Source organism: Vitis riparia, chromosome 2 (genome assembly GCF_004353265.1).
Source record: "Vitis riparia cultivar Riparia Gloire de Montpellier isolate 1030 chromosome 2, EGFV_Vit.rip_1.0, whole genome shotgun sequence".
In the NCBI taxonomy this organism is placed as follows: domain Eukaryota; kingdom Viridiplantae; phylum Streptophyta; class Magnoliopsida; order Vitales; family Vitaceae; genus Vitis; species Vitis riparia.
This window is the reverse complement of record NC_048432.1, coordinates 18,468,833-18,488,558: the sequence shown is the minus strand read 5'-3', so window position 1 is coordinate 18,488,558 and position 19,726 is coordinate 18,468,833. Positions and strand designations below refer to the sequence as shown.

Genomic DNA, 19,726 nt, shown 5'->3' with positions numbered 1-19,726 from the left:
TGAATAATAATAAAAGTTATAAAGTAGTAAAATAAATTTGAAAGTAATTAAGATAAATATGGATAAAAAGATAAAAATAAAAATGCAAACTTAATAATAAATTAATTAATTTGATTTATTATTTAAAATTATTTTTTATTTTAAATTATATCATTAAATTATTTTATTTTATAATTTAAATTAAGTTATTATGTTATTTTAAGTTATTAAATTGATTTATTGAATGTTTAGACTTTAAAATGAAAAATATAAAGAAAAATCATATTTTACCATCACTCATTCGTGATTTGTCATTTCAAAACGGAGAATATTAAGAGAAATTTTAGCAAATTTTCATGAAATAATTTATCACTTTTATCGGTAAGATTGTAAATAGAGATCGTACCATGTCAATAAGTACAATAGAAATATCCCCCAAGCACAAAGTCATGTAAAAGAGAAAAAGACAAAACAAAAAGTAATAAATAAATAAATAAGACATGAAAAGAAAGAGGAAGAAGAAGGGAAGATTGAACCAGTCATGGAAGGATGAAAGACCTTTTCTTCAAAGAGAGGTAGGGCGCCATTAAATCAGAAAGGTATGCATCACATCAAACATGGACCCCCGTCTCGGCAATCTTCATTTAAGGCATAAAGGTAGATTTGAAAGACATGGCTCGTGAAGGACCCATCTTCAAAGACTTCGAAGTCCATCCAAAAAAAATCCCCCCCACCCACAAAGGAAAAAAAAAAAAAAAAAATAGAGGCAAAAAAAACTTTAACTTCATTTGCATGTGAATGAACCTAACTTTCGACTCACAAAGTCAATAATAATCGGTGCCTCCCATGCTTACTTTGTCTGTTTCTTTCTTTTCCTGTTCTTGATATTTTTTTTTTCCCCTTTTGGCTACTTCTTGGTGCTTTGTTATTATGATTTCGCCTTTCCAATAACGTTACATCAAAATGTATTAAATTAGGTGTTGTTTGGGTATCTTTGTTGTTTTTGCTTTTATATGAGAGTTATTATATCTTCTTGTATGTTATGTTTAGTTCTAAAAAATATTAATAAAATAATGTTATTGCATTTGGGTTTACCATAAAATATATTAAAAAAATCAAATATAATTTAAAATTAATTTTTAAAAGTTACATTTTTATTATATAATATATTTTTAAAAGTACCATCAAATTTCTTCGTTTTTTAAAAATTATATTTAAATATAAAGTAATTCTCCTTCAATTAATAAAAGAGTTATTAAGAACATGTTTAACAAGAGAACAATTTTTTATTTTTCAAAACAAAAAATCAAAAAAACATATTTGATAATCAAAACATATTTTCTATTTTTAAGAACAAAAAATAAAATATTTTTAAAAAACATATTTTTATTGTTTTTTCATGTTTTCACTTGTTTTTTTTATTTTTTATTTTTTAAAAAATAATTGTACAAATATGTAAAATGATTGAAAATAAAATGTTAGATATAAAAACTACAAAAAAATCAAATAAAAATTTTCAAAAATCTTCCTCAAATACTATTTTTTATATTTATTTTTTAAAACATTATCAAACAAATTCTAATATTTTTTTCTACATACTAAAAATGTTTTAATCAAATTCCCTTTAAATGAGCTTTATAAAGGTAAAATTCAAGAAACATTTGAAATAAACTCTAATAATTTTTAAACTTTTATCAAATTTTTTATTATGGTAAAAAAAAATGTTTTTAATAATTGAATACCTGTATTTGAAATTTCATGACTTATTGAAAATATTTGAACAAGTCGTTCTCTTCTTGATTTGCAGGGCAATTAATGTTTACGGTGGTTCTCTTTGAAAATCTGAGACCTTAGTGGAATTTAAGAATGGTACATGCTTAATTAATGAATTTATTTTATTTGATGGCAATTATGATTTTCCTAGGAAAACATTAAATTGTAGGATTTTAGCAGAGAATAATTTATCATCAATTTTAACAATTTATTTTTTATTTGTCCAAATAATTATTAAAATATTCTTTATTTTATACATTTAATCATAATACATCCTATTACAAGTTTACAGCATTCTTGTAGGGCAAGTACGTCACATTCAGAAATAATGACGTATAAATAAAAAATAATGAAAAATTTTTTTTATTAAAAAAGAAAAAGAAAAAATATAATACGAAAATTTGACTTTTCACTGGCTGTGAACCGACATAATCGACATGCTCCCATTTCAACCAACACGGTGTGATCCAGCATCTGTGACCTGACTAAATTCAAAAAGGTCTGTTTTGTCGTATCAGTCGGTTATAGCCGACTGTAGACTTGGGAGCGTGGTCTAGACGCCTTCCTCTCGACACGTCACTGCTTTACTATCCTTACATTTATGGTAGGATGCACCACGCGTCACTTTATCATTGCTTCAGGACAAAGAAGGAGAATTACAAAATTCCCGTGATTTTCTCCCTTTGGTAGAAAATGTTTTCCCGGGGTACAGCTTAAGACTTAAATACGACGTCGTTTTGAGTTCTGCAGTTTGTCATTAAGAAGGAAAAAAAGAAAACCATATTATTTTTTTTATTTAAAAATTTAAGAAATAAATAATAAATCAATAAAAATATTTAAAAAAAAACAACACCTAAATCATTTTACTAAATTTGTTTGAGATAATTACCCAAAAGGGTGGGTTAGAAAAACTAATGACTATGAAGTCTCACTCTTTTAGAGGACAATTTTACCCTTTAATATGTTTTTTATATTATTTATAAATAAATTGAGATTGTCAATTATATGGGGCCCATACATGATGATAAGTACAAGTTGATAAATGATGTGGAACCCATATATGATGATAAGTACATGTTAATAGGCAATCAATGGTACATTTTTCAACTTGAAAAAATTGTTATCACTTTTGAACAATTAACTATTTAAAAATTTGTTTTTTTTTTTTTAAATTGAGATTTTTAAAGAACTTTGTAAAAAGAATAATTTTTAATATCTCATAAATAAAAACCATATCCTAAAGTTATTATATCGTTTTATATATAAAACATACAATTAAAAACTTTGTTATCATAATATAATAAATAATTATTTTTTACGAGCACTCATTAATTGAATAATATATAAATATTCAATTGACTAACACACACCTATTAAATGGAATAACTCACAATTATTCATTGGGTAATATAGTATGTGAAAAAATTAAATAAAAATAAATTAAATTATGTTATAATATATTGTAATGATAGTGTATTTATATTGTAAGTATAATGCATTTATGTCGTACATATATTTTATTATAAAAGTAATAATTTTAAAAATATTTATTCATACCCTATTGGTATTAACACATCGTATTAATATATTAACAACATTTATTTAGTGTTTTGAAATTATTTAATAATTTTTGTATATATATATATAAACTACGTGAATTCAAATTAATATTTAATTTGATTTCAGAAATTATTTATGATAGAGATATGTTGTGAAATATGGTATGATCATACAAAATTACCATTTTTATAAAAAAATTCATAAATTTCTTAATTAGGTTTTATTGTAATGTAAGTGTATTTATATTGTAATTATAACATATTTTTGTTGTGCTTGTATTGTATGATAAAAGTAATAATCTTAAGGATCACCTTTTATACCTTATTAATATTCAACATATCAAATATATTAACATCATCCACTCGATGCATTGAGAAAAAAAAATTATATGAAAATTAAAATAAAAAAAACACTATGCAAAGGAAAAAAAATCATATAAATTTTTTAAAATTATTTTATTGTAGAAATAAAAAACGATTAAACATTTTCTATTATTTTCTTATTATTTTTAGAGAATCTGAATGAAAAATTTAAAATTTTATCTTCCTTAAATTTAATACAAAAACATAATTTATCAATTTAAAATTATAATATATATATATGAAAAAATCATCATTTTTATTATATAATTATAAAACTTATTTTTTTCTTCATAAAATTAAAAATTAGAATAAAAATAAAAAAGGTAAAAAAATAATAAATGATATTTTGAAAATATTTTTTAAAAGTATTTTTTTAAAATAGTAAATTTAAATAACAAATTATATATAATTGTAATGGTTAAACCCAAAATTTTGATTTAAAATTTAAATATCAATAATTATAATAAATGTGGGACCCATGTACCATAAATGTATTGACAAATCAAGTGAAGTGCTTTAAATGCTTTGAAGTTTAAAAGTTTTAGTTAAAGGGCAGTTTTGGTATATTAAGCTTACTAAAGTCCTCCCCAATAATTATTAAAAGATACCACCCTTTCTATTAATTGTTTTGCCCAACTTACCCTTTTAGGTAATTCTCCCAATTTGTTTTGGTTCTATTTGAAGTAACATTCAAAAAGCTAAAAACTCTTTGTTAAGTTTAATATAAACTTTTGTGTTTGTTTCATCGTTCAAAGAGCTTCAATAAAATATTATTTATTATAAAAACTTTATTTTAATTTATATAAAAAAATTCATATTAAATAAAACTTTTATAATCCCGATAACATCCTTCAAAATTATGATTTTAATTTTAATTTCAACTTCAAAACCCCAAAAACAGAAAAAAAAATCATCCCAAATGAAGCTTTAAACTACTTAATATTTTATATTAAACATACTACTCACAATGTTCTACGGCCCATGCAATCACCATATATATTTGGTGGTGTGTTGGTCAATGAATCAATATGAAAGAGAAGACGCAGACAGTAGAAATAGTCTTCTCATAACATCAAGCTATAAGTAAACGTATGGTCCCCTTCTTATCTGAATTCGATATAGTTTTCGTGGTTATGGGGGCAAACAGTTTGGGCCTACCATGATGGTCTTGTATTCAAACTCATTGCCTTTGATGACACAAATGGTATAGAGATGGTTATCCATCACTGTTAATTGAATTCATACGAAGCTAAAATCATCTATTGTAGCACAGGACACCTTTTAAAACTCATTAATTCATCTCCAAATAAATTAGTACAAGAAACTTTCTTTGAAGGATGGTGTATTAAATGGTATACACCCGTCTTTTCTCTCTCCACACTAATCTCAAAAAAAAAAAAAAAAAAATCAAAAGAAAATTTGGTAATTCAACATAAAATCATATCTTAGTTTAGATAGAGGTTGTAATTTACATGTTTGTTTCCTCATTTGTTTATCCTCTCCTCTTTTACAATTCTTTGGCATCCCTTTCCCTAATTTGCAATTTCATACACACACATGAGGAAGGGTCTTCGGTATCTCTCCCCCCAATTTGCAATTCCATACTCGCACATGAGGAAAAGTTATCGAACTCAAATCCTGTAAGCTTAAACTTTTAAGAAAATCGGTAATTCAACACCTCATTAAAAAATAATTTTATTTAAACTAAGATTAGGGTTTTAGATGAATGTGAACGGGGAGATCGAGAAAGATGGTTTTTGATATTTCATATATAAAATTTATTTAAAAAAATAAAATAAGTGGATACACAAAGTGATTAGATGGATTTGACATCTCTTATTTTAAAAGTTTAATTAAGTAACAATTTATTTACTATTGACTATTGCACCTGCAAAAACATGTATGCCTTGTATAGAAAAGATAAATTATGTTTACAAGTCTAAAACTAATATTTGAGAACATTTGTATATTTAAATTCTACTAGTATTTAAAATAGTATGATATATTGTGAATTTAAATTTTTATAATTTTATTTTATTTTTTAAATGATAGTAAAATATAGTACCATAGTTCAAGGTTATATTAATTTTACTGATGTTATTTTGTATAGAATAGCTTTAAACTTTTTGGAAAATTATTGGCTTAACATTGAACAACCTATGGTATTCATACTTACCAATTTAACAAAGGGAGTGTTTGATAATACTTAATACTTATTATTTAATGATCATTGAAGTTGATTTTGAGTGAAATTATACTTAAATTGTTAATTTAAACCTTAGTTATTAATTCTTATTTTAAGTATCAAAGTTGTTTGATAAATCAACTTAAAACATATTGTAAATAATCAAATTGATATATTTATCCTCATAAATTATAACTTTAATAAAGGAAGTTAAGTAACAGAGAAGGTGATGAAGTAGCAAAGGAGATCTAAAAATAATGAGAGCACATGATAATAAAAAGATAAAATAAGGATACGAATTTAAGAATAAGTTAATTGATTTTATTTATTATTTAAGATATTTTATCAAACATACTTAATTTATTTAATGAATTAAATTAAGTTATTAAGTCATTTTAAGTTATTAAATTGGTTTATCAAATACCCATTAAATTATAAAAGATCGGTGTACTTCAAGATACCCAAAAATTAATAATAATAAAATAAATAAATAAAAAGGACAAACATTAAAAAAAAAAAAAAAAAAAAGTTTAGCTGTTTTTTTCTTCCTTTGGCATGCATGCAGTGGAGAAAAAAAAAGACAAGGCCTTGCATGTAATAGTTGAGACGACCGGAAAGGAGACTTAATGTTTATAGCATATACCAAAAAAGTGTATATTGTAGTCAAGTGTTTGTGAATATTTGCTAACATAAAATATATATGATTTGATGCATATATTAATTAGTAGGTTTGGTGCAACTACTTTCCACCTACCTAAGCACACTGCAACACATGGTGACATGTTCCATACAAGTATGAACTACTATAAATGGTGGTGGCCAAATGTCTGTATGTATGGATGGACCGACCCAAATAATTTAGGTTGTGACCTTATTGGAAGTGAATGAGATTATTATGTTACATAAATTTAGGAAAACCTGAAATTCGTTTTCATCTGTATGGCCCACCCCATTGAAAAAAATTAAGGAAGAAGAGATAAGGGAAAAAATTATATCAAAAGTCCGTAAATTGAATCCATAGGCCTAATCTAACACCGTCATGGTCAATAAATCTGTATTCCATTATCTCCATATTTATTATCAAAATTTATAAATTTAATCTGTTAGAAAATAAGAATAATGATTTATTTTAAGACACCATAGAAATAATAAAAATCAATTGTGTAACAGAGTAGTAACGAAGGTATTCTTATAAACCAAAGAGTTGGTCGATACTTAATAGTTTCTTGAATTCTTAAATAACAAACAAATTTTTTTTTTTTATTATTATTTTTATTTTTAGTTCGAGTAAAAAGTGGGTTTAATTTGATATTAATAAATTTTTATTTGGAATAAAAATACAATTAATTTCTTATTTCCATTCTCTATCTATTTGCCTGTAAGTGGCCAGAATTCAAGTTCATTCTAGAACCACTGCTTTTATGGTAAAGTATATACCATTTGAATGTGCGGTGTACAAAGATTTGACTTAACTATAAAGCAGGCTGAGCTCTCAATTAAATCCACTTACCATCAACATTACTTATGGTTAGCAAAATTCAATGTAGACCAATGGAGAAGCGTTTCTTTCTTCAGAACTCATCCTCTGAGAAACGGAGGCTCAAAATTTTGTATTGTTAGATTGGGAGTCTGGCAAATCAATAAGTCCAAAAAATTTTCAAAGATTCACTTTCCCATCAACCAGAAATGGGGCCTACCACATAAGCAGAAAAGATAGGTGGGTGTGACCGAGTAAGCATTATTTTCACCAAAATGAGCTGTCTTGGTCTTGGAATAATTCAAATTACTTCTTATTAGGGTATGTTTCTGGAAAGAAGGTCGGTTTGACCATTCTATTACTCAGTAGTACTCACATCCCATCTCACACTTGCAAATCAATCTATTATTATTATTATTATTTTAAGAAAAAATTTAGACTTTTGAAGCAAATCATTAAATTACCAACGACGACCTTCCCATTTTTAAGTCACCCTTTCTAACATCTTTGAATTTCATATATTTATTTTTTATTTTTTTGGATTTTTGATATGGCGTTTACTTGCCCTATAATTAGGGTAAGTTGACTCTTGAGGCATGTGGGCAAGGTGCACCGCCGGTGCCACGTGGAAATGCGGGTGGTGTGGATTCAATATTTAGGGGAAAATTGGAGATGAAGATGATGATGATATGATATGATGGGGATGTATTAGGTTAAAGGATATCATAAAGAAGGTGGGTTCTGGTTTGTGTTTTGAAGCTGAGGTCAGAGATCATGTGGCATGTTTGATTAAAGTCATATCATGTTCAAAGAAGATGAACAAAATCCAACTCTACCTTGCTGGGCAGGGTTTTATTTATTGTTTATTAATGCATCCAGCCTGGCATACACTCATCATCACACGACTGTAATTTTTAGTAAAGCTTGGATTTTTCAAACACTTCCTTCTATTAAACCAAGAAAGAAATATGTCGTATAATTGAACCCAAACTTATATACAGACTCTTACTAGCCTAATGGAGACTTTTGGCTTCCAAAAAGTCATCCATATAATTGAGGAAAACCCCGAACTCATATACCAATTCTAATTAAGTTTAAAGAATACTTTTTGGCTTCCAAAAAGTCATTCCAAAAGTAACTTAAATTTCAATTTTTTTTTCTTTTTTAAAATTATTTTACGCATGGATATATTATAAAGGCATACGAATAGCAAAGAGCTTTTAAAGAATTAGACAGAGTACTAGGAAAACTAGAATTGATGAGCCATGCTGAGATGGGCTTTATGTTGGTGAAGCCCAACTTTAATTTGATTGGATGAAGGTTGCTCAAGGGAAAACTTTTTGTGAGCCTTTTTTCTATGTTGGGCTTCGGCCTTGGAGATGATCCAAGATTTATCCAGGGTCTTGAAAACTCAAGGGCTTGGCCCTTCTTCTAATGTAGGGATTGGGCCTACGTTGGGGCTGTGATGAATTTCATTAAACGGGCTCCAAAGATCAAAGGCCCCAAAAAAAAGCTCCACGGTCTCAAAAATAGCCCTCTTTGTGCTTGGAACTGGGTTCTGCAAATAATTCTCGCATGGCCCAAGCATGGGATGATACTTCAAATTCATGACTGTGACAGGAAACCTATTAAAAATGAATTGTCCGTTTGAATACATTTCCTAAAAAGGAAAAAAAATCATAAAAATAGTACCAAAAAATTTACATATTGAATATAAGATATTCTATTTTTAAATAGCACATTTTTTATTTTGAAGATAAAAAATAGAAAATATGTCTAAATGTGTACTGGACTAATTGATTGCCATAAGGTTCACATAATTATTTGGCATGTTGCTCTTTCAAAAAATCTTCACATTTATATCCCTTTTTTGTATCTTTCTAGCATTATTAGCCATTAAAAATATGATCTAAAATTCATCAATACGACCGTTGAATATATGATGAATTTTAAGAGAGGTTTGTTTTTTAATATACCAATAAAATAAAATTAAACGTATACAGAAAGCCAATTCGAAGTTTTCCTAAGCTTGTATAACTATATCAAGAGTAATAAGCTCTTATTCTAAGGAAATCTAGAACTGATAATTCATGCTGGGTTGGGTTTTATGTAGAATGAATGAAGATTGGATAAACGACAGCTTCTTGTGGGCTTTTGATTTATGTTGAGCTAGGCCCGTGAATACTACTATTCCAGTTCACCAATACACGGGCCTAGGCCCAAGTTGCTGGCCAGTGAATTTGTTCCGGGCTGTGATCAAATTTATTAAACGAGCTCCACTGACCCACGGCCCAAAATCGAAGCCCATGGGCCTCGCCATACATGGATAAGGTAACTCATGGCTTTTGGTTGGCTTCCGCTCCATTTCACACATCATTTTCACGAAAGGGAGTATAGAAGGACAAAAAACAAGTGGAGAGAGTATAGAAGGACATAAGATAATACTAGACACTATTTGACAACAATTTTTTTTTTTTTTACAAATAAAAAATATTCTTCTAACTAAAAAACAAGTCTAACAAAATTTAGACTGAAAACGATTTTTTAGAATAAATTTGAAATATATTTTTTTATGTTTTCATAAAATAAATGAAAATACCAATAATAGGATGAAATATTACATTATACATAAAATTAAAATAGGTTAAAAAAGCATTGACGAAGGAAATCGGTTTTCATAATTGAGTTTTTAAACATAATATTTGCTTTGACAATACTTTTTTTTATTTTTCGTAACAATTTTTGAAAATATTAGTTATTAGACATTTAAAATTTTGTTTTATTTATTATTTTTTGTAAATATTTTAATTATGAATATGACAAAAGGGTGCACCTAAACGTTAATAACAAACCATTTGGAGAATGGGTGTTTATGGACAACAAGAATATGGCTTTATTCTATGCCACATTGTGCGCTAAGCATATTCCATCTCTAAAGTATACACAAAATATTGTTGAAGTGCTTTGAAGAAATCGAAAAAAAAAAAAAAAAAAAGGTAATATACATGATTATTAATTAAAAACGGTGAATCTTCATTGAGTAAGGTCGTGAAGGAAACTTCCTGGTTAAAATCAAAACGGTGTCGTTTAGAAGTGCATCATCATAACCGGAGAAAGCAAGATCATTCGTGGTACAGAAACGGAGAAACCAAAACGCAGCGTTTAGGGGTGCAAAGCCATTGGGTTCCCGTCTACACTGCGTTTTGTGATGTATTTTCAGTCACTTTCACTTTCATACTTCCACTGGTTGCGCGTCTAGCGACTCAGTCAATCTCTCTCGATTGGGTGAGAGGTGGACTTGTGAAGCCATATGGAGGTGAGGTAGATGGAGAGAAGCGGCGTCTTTTTTAAGGTACCGTATTCATACTCTTTTCGATCTGCAAAATCCTAGATCACAGGCTTCTGATTTGAATTTTTTTTGGTTCAAATTCCATGAAAATAGGATTCTCATGTAGTGTAAACAAGTGGGTTTATTTCAAAATATGGAGGTAAATTTTGTTCTTCTTCTGGGTTTCCTTCTGGTACTGCTTGCCGTTGACTCCTCCTATGGTGCTGATTCAGAGGTAAAGAATAAAGGCATGAAATTTATGTTTATTTAGCCCTCTGTTTGGTTGCTGAGAAAATGGAGAAAAAGAAAACAATATTTTGAGGCTTTGTCTTGTTTCTTGTTTTGGATAACCCAACTCAACTAAGGCAAATAAGTGTATTAAGCTCAGTTGAGTCGAAGTTCTTTTGTTTTCCTAAGATTCAGGGTTTCAATTTCTGTTATTTTCCCACATTTTCTTAGTAACTAAGGGGGCACAACTGTACATGATTTTTTCAATCTGAATAGTTTCTCATTGGCTATACAATTTGAATTTAGGTAAAGAAACTTCCAAACTCGGGTTTAGATCCGAAAAAAACTGTTGTTTCGACTCATACCAACATCCCCAATGAGACATTGAGCGGGTCAGACTCAGGTTTAGATTCTTTGAAAGCTGAGCAAGCAAAAAAGGATGAAGATCAAGTAGGTATAGCAAAGGAGGGAGTTGAGAGTACAAGAGAGAAGATCAGTTCAATTAAGCAATTGGATTCAAAAGAAGCTGATAATGAACAAACAGGAAAGGGCAGTTTGAGTAAGGAGTTGGCAACCGAGGGTGGTGATAACAAAAAGGAAAAGCCTGGTGATGGGTCGAAATCCAAACAGGCGTCCAAAGAGGGAGGCAATGAAGAGGTTTTGGAATCTTCGAAGCCAGGGAAGAAGGAGAGCCTGCAGGGCGAAGAATGTGATCCATCTAATCAGTGTGTTGATGACATAAACAAATTGGTTGCCTGTTTAAGAGTTCCCGGAAATGGTATTCATTTCATTCTCTAACAATTTTCATTTATTTCATTTGAATGCTAATCATAAGCTTTATAGGCCTTGCTCCCATTTGTTTGATTGTGATATTCCTTGGTATCTACTTATATGTGAATATGAAGTTGACTCCAAGAATCTGGTTTTTCTTTCCTGTGCTAAATTGTCTTCATATGTTAGTTTAGAGATTTTACCTAAGAAAATAATGCTAGTTTGTGGTGATTGGGAGCAAATGATAAGAAATAGAGGATATTTAAGAAAGAGAGGGATGGGAAATAGCTTTTACAGAATGTCAAAGAAAAGAAAATTTATCAAACAAACGAAACCGAAGATGATCTTTGAGGGAAGAAATCCACTATCATCAAGGTTAGGAACTGAATTGCTTACAATTCTAAAGTTAAATCTCTCTTCTTAATCCTCAAAGAAGTGAAAGATATTCATTAGGGTAGTGTCTCTCTACATGATTAGACTACTCCACAGCAGTGGGGGAATCAAGCTCCAGAAGTATGCTTATCTAGGATCGGGTGTTAAACAGTGAATTATGATAGTTTTCTTTAGTAGAAGTGTAGAACACTGAAATGCCTAATAAGCAATCCACTTTGGACATGGTTTCCCCATTTCCCATCTGGAGTTCAATACCTTTCTCATTTTCCCTCTCATTAGTTTTTGCGACCACTCACACCTTAATCAGAATAAACTTATTAAAATCAAAATGCGGTTAATGGAAAAAAAATGCCCTTTCTTCACTAAACCAGAGAAACATTGTCATTAAACCTGTTGTTACAATGCTAAACTGTTTCATTTTGTCTAGCTCCACTGAGAAAGTTCACTCCCTTTAAAGGATATTGTACAAGCCATTTCTTTCGAACTAATCATCATCAAGATCCACATCTGTGCTTATCGACCATACTTCCTTTAGGTTTCTGGTAAAGCCAGTACCAACCCTTTTAATCCAATTCATAGTCTTTAAGTTTATGCAAGTCTTTGTGCTTATATTCTCTTTGTCACTTTGATTGCATTTTGTCTTCTTTTTTTTTTTTTTTTGATTTCCTTTTTTTGGTGATTTACAATGGCTCAAAACACATTCCTGCTCGGAGCCTCAAACCTAGACCTACTCGAATCACATCTCTACTAGATACCAAACAAGTAAAGCTTCTATCGATATTTATTATTTCTTGATGGGTAATATTGATATGTTAGGGGTTTGTTTATCCTTGTTTCTTTTGCATTGAAATTCAGAACTTAATGTTGGTTTGTGGTTTCCAGATTCTCCAGATCTTTCCCTTCTGATTCAGAACAAGGGGAAAACTGCTCTTACTGTTACAATATCTGCTCCTGATTTTGTTAAGCTAGAGAGCACAAAAATTGAACTCCAAGAGAAAGAAGACAAAAAGGTACAGAAACAGTATTTTATAGCAGATTGAAATTATAGTAAAAGGGCTCTTATCAGATGATTTAATGGTTTAGCATTTTCTTTTCTTATTAAATTAGTTTTATATTGAGATCATGAACTCTAAATGCCTACAAATTTAATAATGCGTAAAAAGTTTACTTGCATTTGACTCGAGGAGCATACAACTTCTTTTGTAGTAATACCTAAATATTATTTAGTTTTATAATCAATGAATTTATTAGAGAGTAGAAATAGTTTAAAATTGGAGGGGGAATTTAAACAAGGAAACAAACCTCAAGAACTCACAGAAGTGGGATGGCTAGATAGGATCAAAATGGGGTCCTAAGAATAGAATCACATGGTCAAATAAAAAATCATAAGATTCTAACAAAGAATAATTTACTTCTCCATCTAAAAATCTTAAACCAAAAATATTGTAAATTGGTGCGTTTGAGAGTAGTGAACAATGGATCCAAGTTTGTTTCTTGACAAGATTTTAGATATTGGAGATAATTAGTTTGCAGAGCATTCACTAATAAGGAATGCTACTGCAGTGGCAACAGGCATTATGGTCTAGGATATGAGATTCTAGGGAAAACAGCTACTTATGAATCCTTTCAATTACCTGTAGTGACATTGATGTGATCTATGATCCATAAAATGGCTACAATGGATCCATATTTTTCCACCTTATCCCTGCTTTTTATACTGGCAGATCTGACATTTTCTACACAAGTTGTCCCTCCTACGTTCTTGTAATATCGTATGTGAAGGGATTATTCTGATCCCCATTTCTTGTATAATGGTGGTGCAAGAAAATATAAACAAACTTCTTGGTTAAATATTCAGGGAATTCTTTTATTATATGCTTCTTGATGATTTAGTGTTAAGGATTGGCAAACCAGAAAATTAATCACTTTTTGAACTGCAGAATTGGTTGTGACTAGAGATTGCACAATGCAGGTGAAAGTTTCTATCAGAAATGGTGGAAGTGACAACTCCATTGTTTTGACAGCGGGAAAAGGTCGTTGCAGTCTTGATTTCAAGGATCTGATAGCCCAGATTGCCCAGAAGGGAACTGATAACATTCCCGAGTCCACAGATGGTAATTTCCTGACAAGAACCTCTAGTTTAGCATTTCTATTCTTGGTTGCTCTAGTGGCAGCTGCATCAGCTTGGATCTGCATCAGTTTCAAACGGAAGTATTTCCCCAGCAGTGGCTCTAAATACCAAAAACTAGACATGGAGCTCCCGCTTTCAGGTGGGGGCAAAGTAGAAGCAGACATAAACGATGGCTGGGATAACAGTTGGGGCGATACTTGGGATGACGAAGAGGCGCCCAAGACGCCCTCAATGCCGCTTACCCCGAGCCTCTCGGCTAGAGGTCTTGCCGCACGGCGGCTGAGCAAGGAAGGATGGAAAGACTAGCTCCCCCCAAAGCAAACTCACCCCTGTGAAAGGAAGGAGGAAAGTAGATTTTGCATTTCATGAAAGCATTTGTTTCGCCAGTTTTATAGGTACCCTCTTTGATTATTTTTGTCCATGGTAATAGAAACTTACAGATTTTTTTTCTTTAAAATTCATATATGCTTTTCCCACTTGGTTGATTTAAGGTTTTATGTTCTGTAGATTTGACTGCTTCTCATGAAAAACACCCATTCATCTTGTACTTCGAGCATATCACTTGGTGGGCAATCAGAATCTCTCTTTTTGAGTATTGAAGTTTGGAGTCAATGAAATCTCTCAGTGGCAGTCTTTTTTCTTTGAAATACCAACTTGTGGACAGAGACTTTGCTTTGCATCTTTCAATATTCTGGTCTTTTTAAAACATGCTTGGTGACCGTTCTTAAAAATAGCTTTTTATTATAAAAAAATATAAAATAATTTCATATTTTAAAAATGGGAATGATAAAATGCAAGGTGATTTTTGAGGATAAATTTAAGGTGTTTTTTTATAAAAAAGAAAAAAGAATAAAAGAAAGAGGAAGTTATTTTATCATATTTTTGCATTGCATACAAGTATATAATGCCTCTATAAACCCATCAAGGTAGCTCATTTGATAGGGTGAATATTTGAAAGTGTGGTTTTAAGTAACAAATGGTCCTAGGTTCAAATTTTGAATTTAACTAGTGTTGAGGTGGGCAATCAACACCCTAAGGTTTGTGATGAATAATAATGCTTCTCAGTTACCTTTTGAAATGCTTCAAGATCAAATTAGTTGTTTCACTAGTTTGTCACTATAAGTCATAAATGGAAGTACACATTGTTTCTCACAGTACTTGAGTTTTGACTTTTGTTTCACGGATAAAACTAGGAATAACTACAAGATAAATGATTTTTTTTTTGTTTTTTCAAAAGAATTGCATTCCTTTTTGTTTATTTCAAGGAAGAAAAGAAAATGCATTCTTCATTTTCGTTTTTCGAGAGAGGAGAAAGTATATTCTTTCTCTTGTTTTTTAGGGAGAGAGAAGAGAGACTTCTCACTAAGAATATAAACAAATAAAAAACTTTTTTATTTATTTTTAATAGTGGCAGTTTGAGTAGTTTTAAAACTCTCAAAAATTGCTTCCTATTTTCTCTTTTATTTGGGTCAGTTGGGTTAGCCCATTTGGGCACCCAAACCCACCTCCAATAATTTGGGTCTCTATAGAGAGTTTGAAGGGTTTAGTCATTGAAGGTTTTTTATCACAAAAAGAAAAAAAGAAAAAAAAAAGTATATAATGCTCGTACAAAAAATAAGAGATTATTTTATAAAACTTAATATTTATTATTTAATAGTTTAAGTGAACTTTAAGTTAAGTTCTTTTTTAGTTGTTAGCTTAAAAATTATTACTTATTTTTTTACTTTAAACATCAAATTTGTTTGATAAAATTTATTTGAAATCATCAAATTGATATATTTACTTTCGAGCTAATTTTAACTAATTTATATATTTTTTACTAATGTTAAATAATAAATTTATTTGTTAAACATTAAATACATAAGATAACTATAAAATTATTTATTATAAAAGATGAATTATGAATGTAAAATCATAATTATAAATTATACTCTCACTATACGGGTAAATGAAATGAAAAGGATTTAAAATTAAAAATAAGTTAATTATTTTGATTTATTACTTAAAATTGTTTTTACTTTAAATTATGATATTAAATTATTTTATGAAACATGCTTAGGTAATGACTTAAATTAAGTCATTAAATCATATTAATTCATTAAATTGATTTACCAAACACCACTAAATGGATAAAATATTTGTCTTTTTTATGATTAAGTTTTCAAATGGGAATTTTATTTCAAAAACAATTAACAATAGTTTTTAAAAATTGTGTCTGATCAATTTCCAACCCTTCATAAAATCCCCAATGGAGACAGAAATTGGGCTGAAAGGTTGTTTGCTTTACAGCCCAATTGATATCTGAGACAAGGTGACACCTCTTTAGGTATGTGGGCTAGTGCAGATGAACATGATTTTCCACAAACCTTTTTATTTTCAAAAATGAAAATAGTTTTGGGTAACTACTTGCAATTTTTCACAAAGCAAAAATAAAATTTTTTGTATACTTTCTTAGTGGGTTGTTTTCTTAAAATATAATACTTTTTAATTAAAAATTTTAATTTAATTTTTTTTTACTATTAATTTGATTTTTTCAGTAATACTGAAATTTTCATTCTAATTCAACCTTTTCATGAGTTATAATTAAGCTAATAAATATATATATTCAAATATTTTTAGATGAATTTATGAAAATGCAATAATTTGAGCCCAAAAATGCAATGATGTGATACATGGGATGAATAATGTCGGAAAGAAATCACACAGCAAGAGGGATGAACGAACGCCTTGCAATCATCAATATAATTGAAAATATCTCAACCCAACCAATCATTAAAATATGTCACCAACATTCAATAATTTCAAAATATCTGCTTTCAAATACAATTCAAAATAATATTATATATATATTTTTAAAAAAATATACTCAGAGCAAAAATAAATAAAAATCTTACTTTCTTTTATTACTATAAATATTTTAAAAAAATTAAAAATTAATCTATAAAAGAAACTTAATATGAATAGTGGTCTATGAATGTTGGGTAATTCTTGTAAATTCATCTCTTATAATTTAAAAATAATGTTTAATTTGACAATAAAAATAATTAAAATTAAAAAAAAACAAAAAATAATTAAAAATCCTATTTTATTTATCATTATCAAACCAACAACACCAATGTCTCACTCACATGGGAATATTGAAACATTGTGGACATTGTGGAAAGTCATATGAAAAAGCATTTTACCATGTAATTATTAAACATGTTTTTATTTTTCGTTTAAAGAAAAAAAAAACAGAATATAAAAGTAGAATTATTAATATTTATAAAATTTAACAAAACATAAATAATACTACTCAAAAACTATTTCACATATTTTAATTATTTTACATAAAAATTAAATAATTTAAATATACAGATTTTATAACTGATTTTAATTATATTTAATTTTTTTAATATGAAATTTTTTTTTCTCCACATTTAGGATGAAGGTGTTTGGTAAAACTCAATACTTATTACTTAATATGTTGAATTGATTTTAAATTAAATTATATTTAAGTTGTTAACTTAAAACTTATTTTAAATAATCAAATTAACATATTTATCCTTATAAGTTATAATTAAAGTAAAAGAGATTGAGTACCAATAGAGGTTGTAGAATAATAAGGAAAATTATAAAAGTAACTAAGGCAAATAAAATAAAAAATGTAAAATGAAGATATGAAATTAATTCTTTTTATTTATTATTTAAAGTTGTTTTTTTACTTTAAGTCGTATAATTAAATTATTTACTAAATATATTTAATTTATTTAATGACTTAAATTAAATTATAAGTCGTTTAATCAAACACCCATTAGTATTATCCTAACACTAAATATAAGTTAACAAAAACTATTTTAATAAAATTTCAAATATAAATTTATAGATTTATTCAAAATTTTTAATTCAACATATATTTTTTTCAAATTAGACAAATTTTTTAATAAAAATCATTTAAATATGAAATTTGTTTAACACATGAATTAAACGTTATTCCAAACATTCCTTCACTAAGTTGTGTAATTTATTAATATCGTCGTAAGTTTCATTTTTGTTGCATTTAATCATTTTGGATTTTGGTCCAAACTCATTCCTAAATTCATTAATAATATAAATATATTTTCCCATATACAGCCAATATACGGTTGTTACATGCATGTGAGGCGAAGCTTCACATGCTTCCACGCGTCTTCTTCCCATTGGACCATCAATGACGGAGCACGTGCATTTGGGTGACATTTTTATGCATGAGATGTGTCCGGGGGCATCACATGGTGGGTCCCATCCAGTTTGTCAGAAAGCACGTGCACTCACATGACCCAGATTAGTACCGCCTCCATAACTCGACGCGTGTTCCCATGTCCCCGGATTATCCGGCCGCGAATCATCCCCTGATTGCGATTAGAGACTGCTTCTGGGGGACCCACTGAGAGCGAGTTACGGAGGCATTGACGGCTCAGATCTGCGTACATAACATTCCTAACCTACTCTCGTTTTTGTTAGTTTATTTGTGTGTCTATTTATTTTACAGTTCACGTCCGCCGACTCACTGCGGTTTGTTCTTTGGCTGCCACGTGTGCTTCGCCTTCAGTTTGGGTAGTAATATTTTTATAACTGTTCATTTAAAAATAATAATTGTTAAGGTATTTAATGACCTGTTTGGTTGTGTGTCAAACTGTCAATGCGTTTTACAAGGAGATTATTTAAAATAGTTTAGAACAAGACAGTTTCACAATGTTTCATTTTTCATGAAGGTGATTTTTTTCCTACTAAATAATCAAAATATGTTAATAAAAATTGTTATTTTTTATGCCAAACACGCCCTTTTAAAAAAGAAAATTATATTTTTCCCATATTTTTCATACAATGGACGGAAACTGAATATGTTATCGAGGGTTGCTACGAAGAACTAAAATCAAAGCAAAAAAGTTTAGAAAGTAAAACAAATGGCATTAAAACGCGCCCATGACTCCGGCCAAAATTGTACAAAATGACTAAGCGATTGGGCCCTTTTTCTTTTTCTTTTTTATAATAAAAATGCATTTATATTAAAAAATTTAGGTGGCATTTGAGTAATGTCATGTTTGGCAATTTCTTTTTACTCTTGTCTGTGGTTCCCAACTGCCACTCTTAATTGAAACTAAAAAATAAATTTAAAAAATAAAAAATTAAAGAGGGCTCTGCATGGAAAAGTACAAAAGTGCTTTGGGACGCCGTGCTTTATCGCGGGGCTCTATGTGTGTGGGTCTCGCTTTTCCACGTATCAGTCATTTCACCCCTCCATGGAATTCATATTTCAAAGGTATAACAAAAGGCTTTCTTTTTTATTTTTTATTTTTTTCCTTTTAGCAATTTCATGCACGAAGGATTTAGTCAAATATTAGTCTTTTAAATATTCTAAAACTTAATTATCATGATGTAATTTTATTTTGTTCCTTTTATAAAATCAATTAATTTTAATTACTTCAATTTTTTCTTTATCTTTCTTTAATTTGAAGTTTGCTTAAAGGAAAATCAACCAGCTTTAACTTAAAAAAAATAAAAATACATAGAAATAAAA

The 19,726-nt window shown here is 28.9% G+C and overlaps 1 protein-coding gene across 3 annotated transcripts; it reads left to right on the top strand.

Annotated features, from left to right (window-relative positions):
• Positions 1 to 10,559: 10,559 nt before the first annotated feature.
• Positions 10,560 to 14,893, top strand: LOC117904442. 3 transcript variants are annotated; one of them, XR_004649591.1, is made up of 6 exons: positions 10,579 to 10,688; positions 10,779 to 10,899; positions 11,199 to 11,670; positions 12,939 to 13,066; positions 14,029 to 14,582; positions 14,695 to 14,893. XR_004649591.1 is itself a non-coding variant. In XM_034817040.1 (5 exons), exons 2-5 carry the CDS (start codon positions 10,819 to 10,821, stop codon positions 14,491 to 14,493), a joined length of 1,146 nt encoding a protein of 381 aa, XP_034672931.1. In that variant the 5' UTR covers positions 10,579 to 10,688; positions 10,779 to 10,818; the 3' UTR covers positions 14,494 to 14,834. The 3 variants fall into 3 exon arrangements, 2 of the variants coding, with proteins under 2 accessions (XP_034672942.1, XP_034672931.1); XM_034817040.1 differs by having other exon boundaries at positions 14,029 to 14,834; XM_034817051.1 differs by lacking the exon at positions 10,779 to 10,899 and having other exon boundaries at positions 10,560 to 10,688; positions 14,029 to 14,834.
• The last annotated feature ends 4,833 nt before the right edge of the window (positions 14,894 to 19,726 follow it).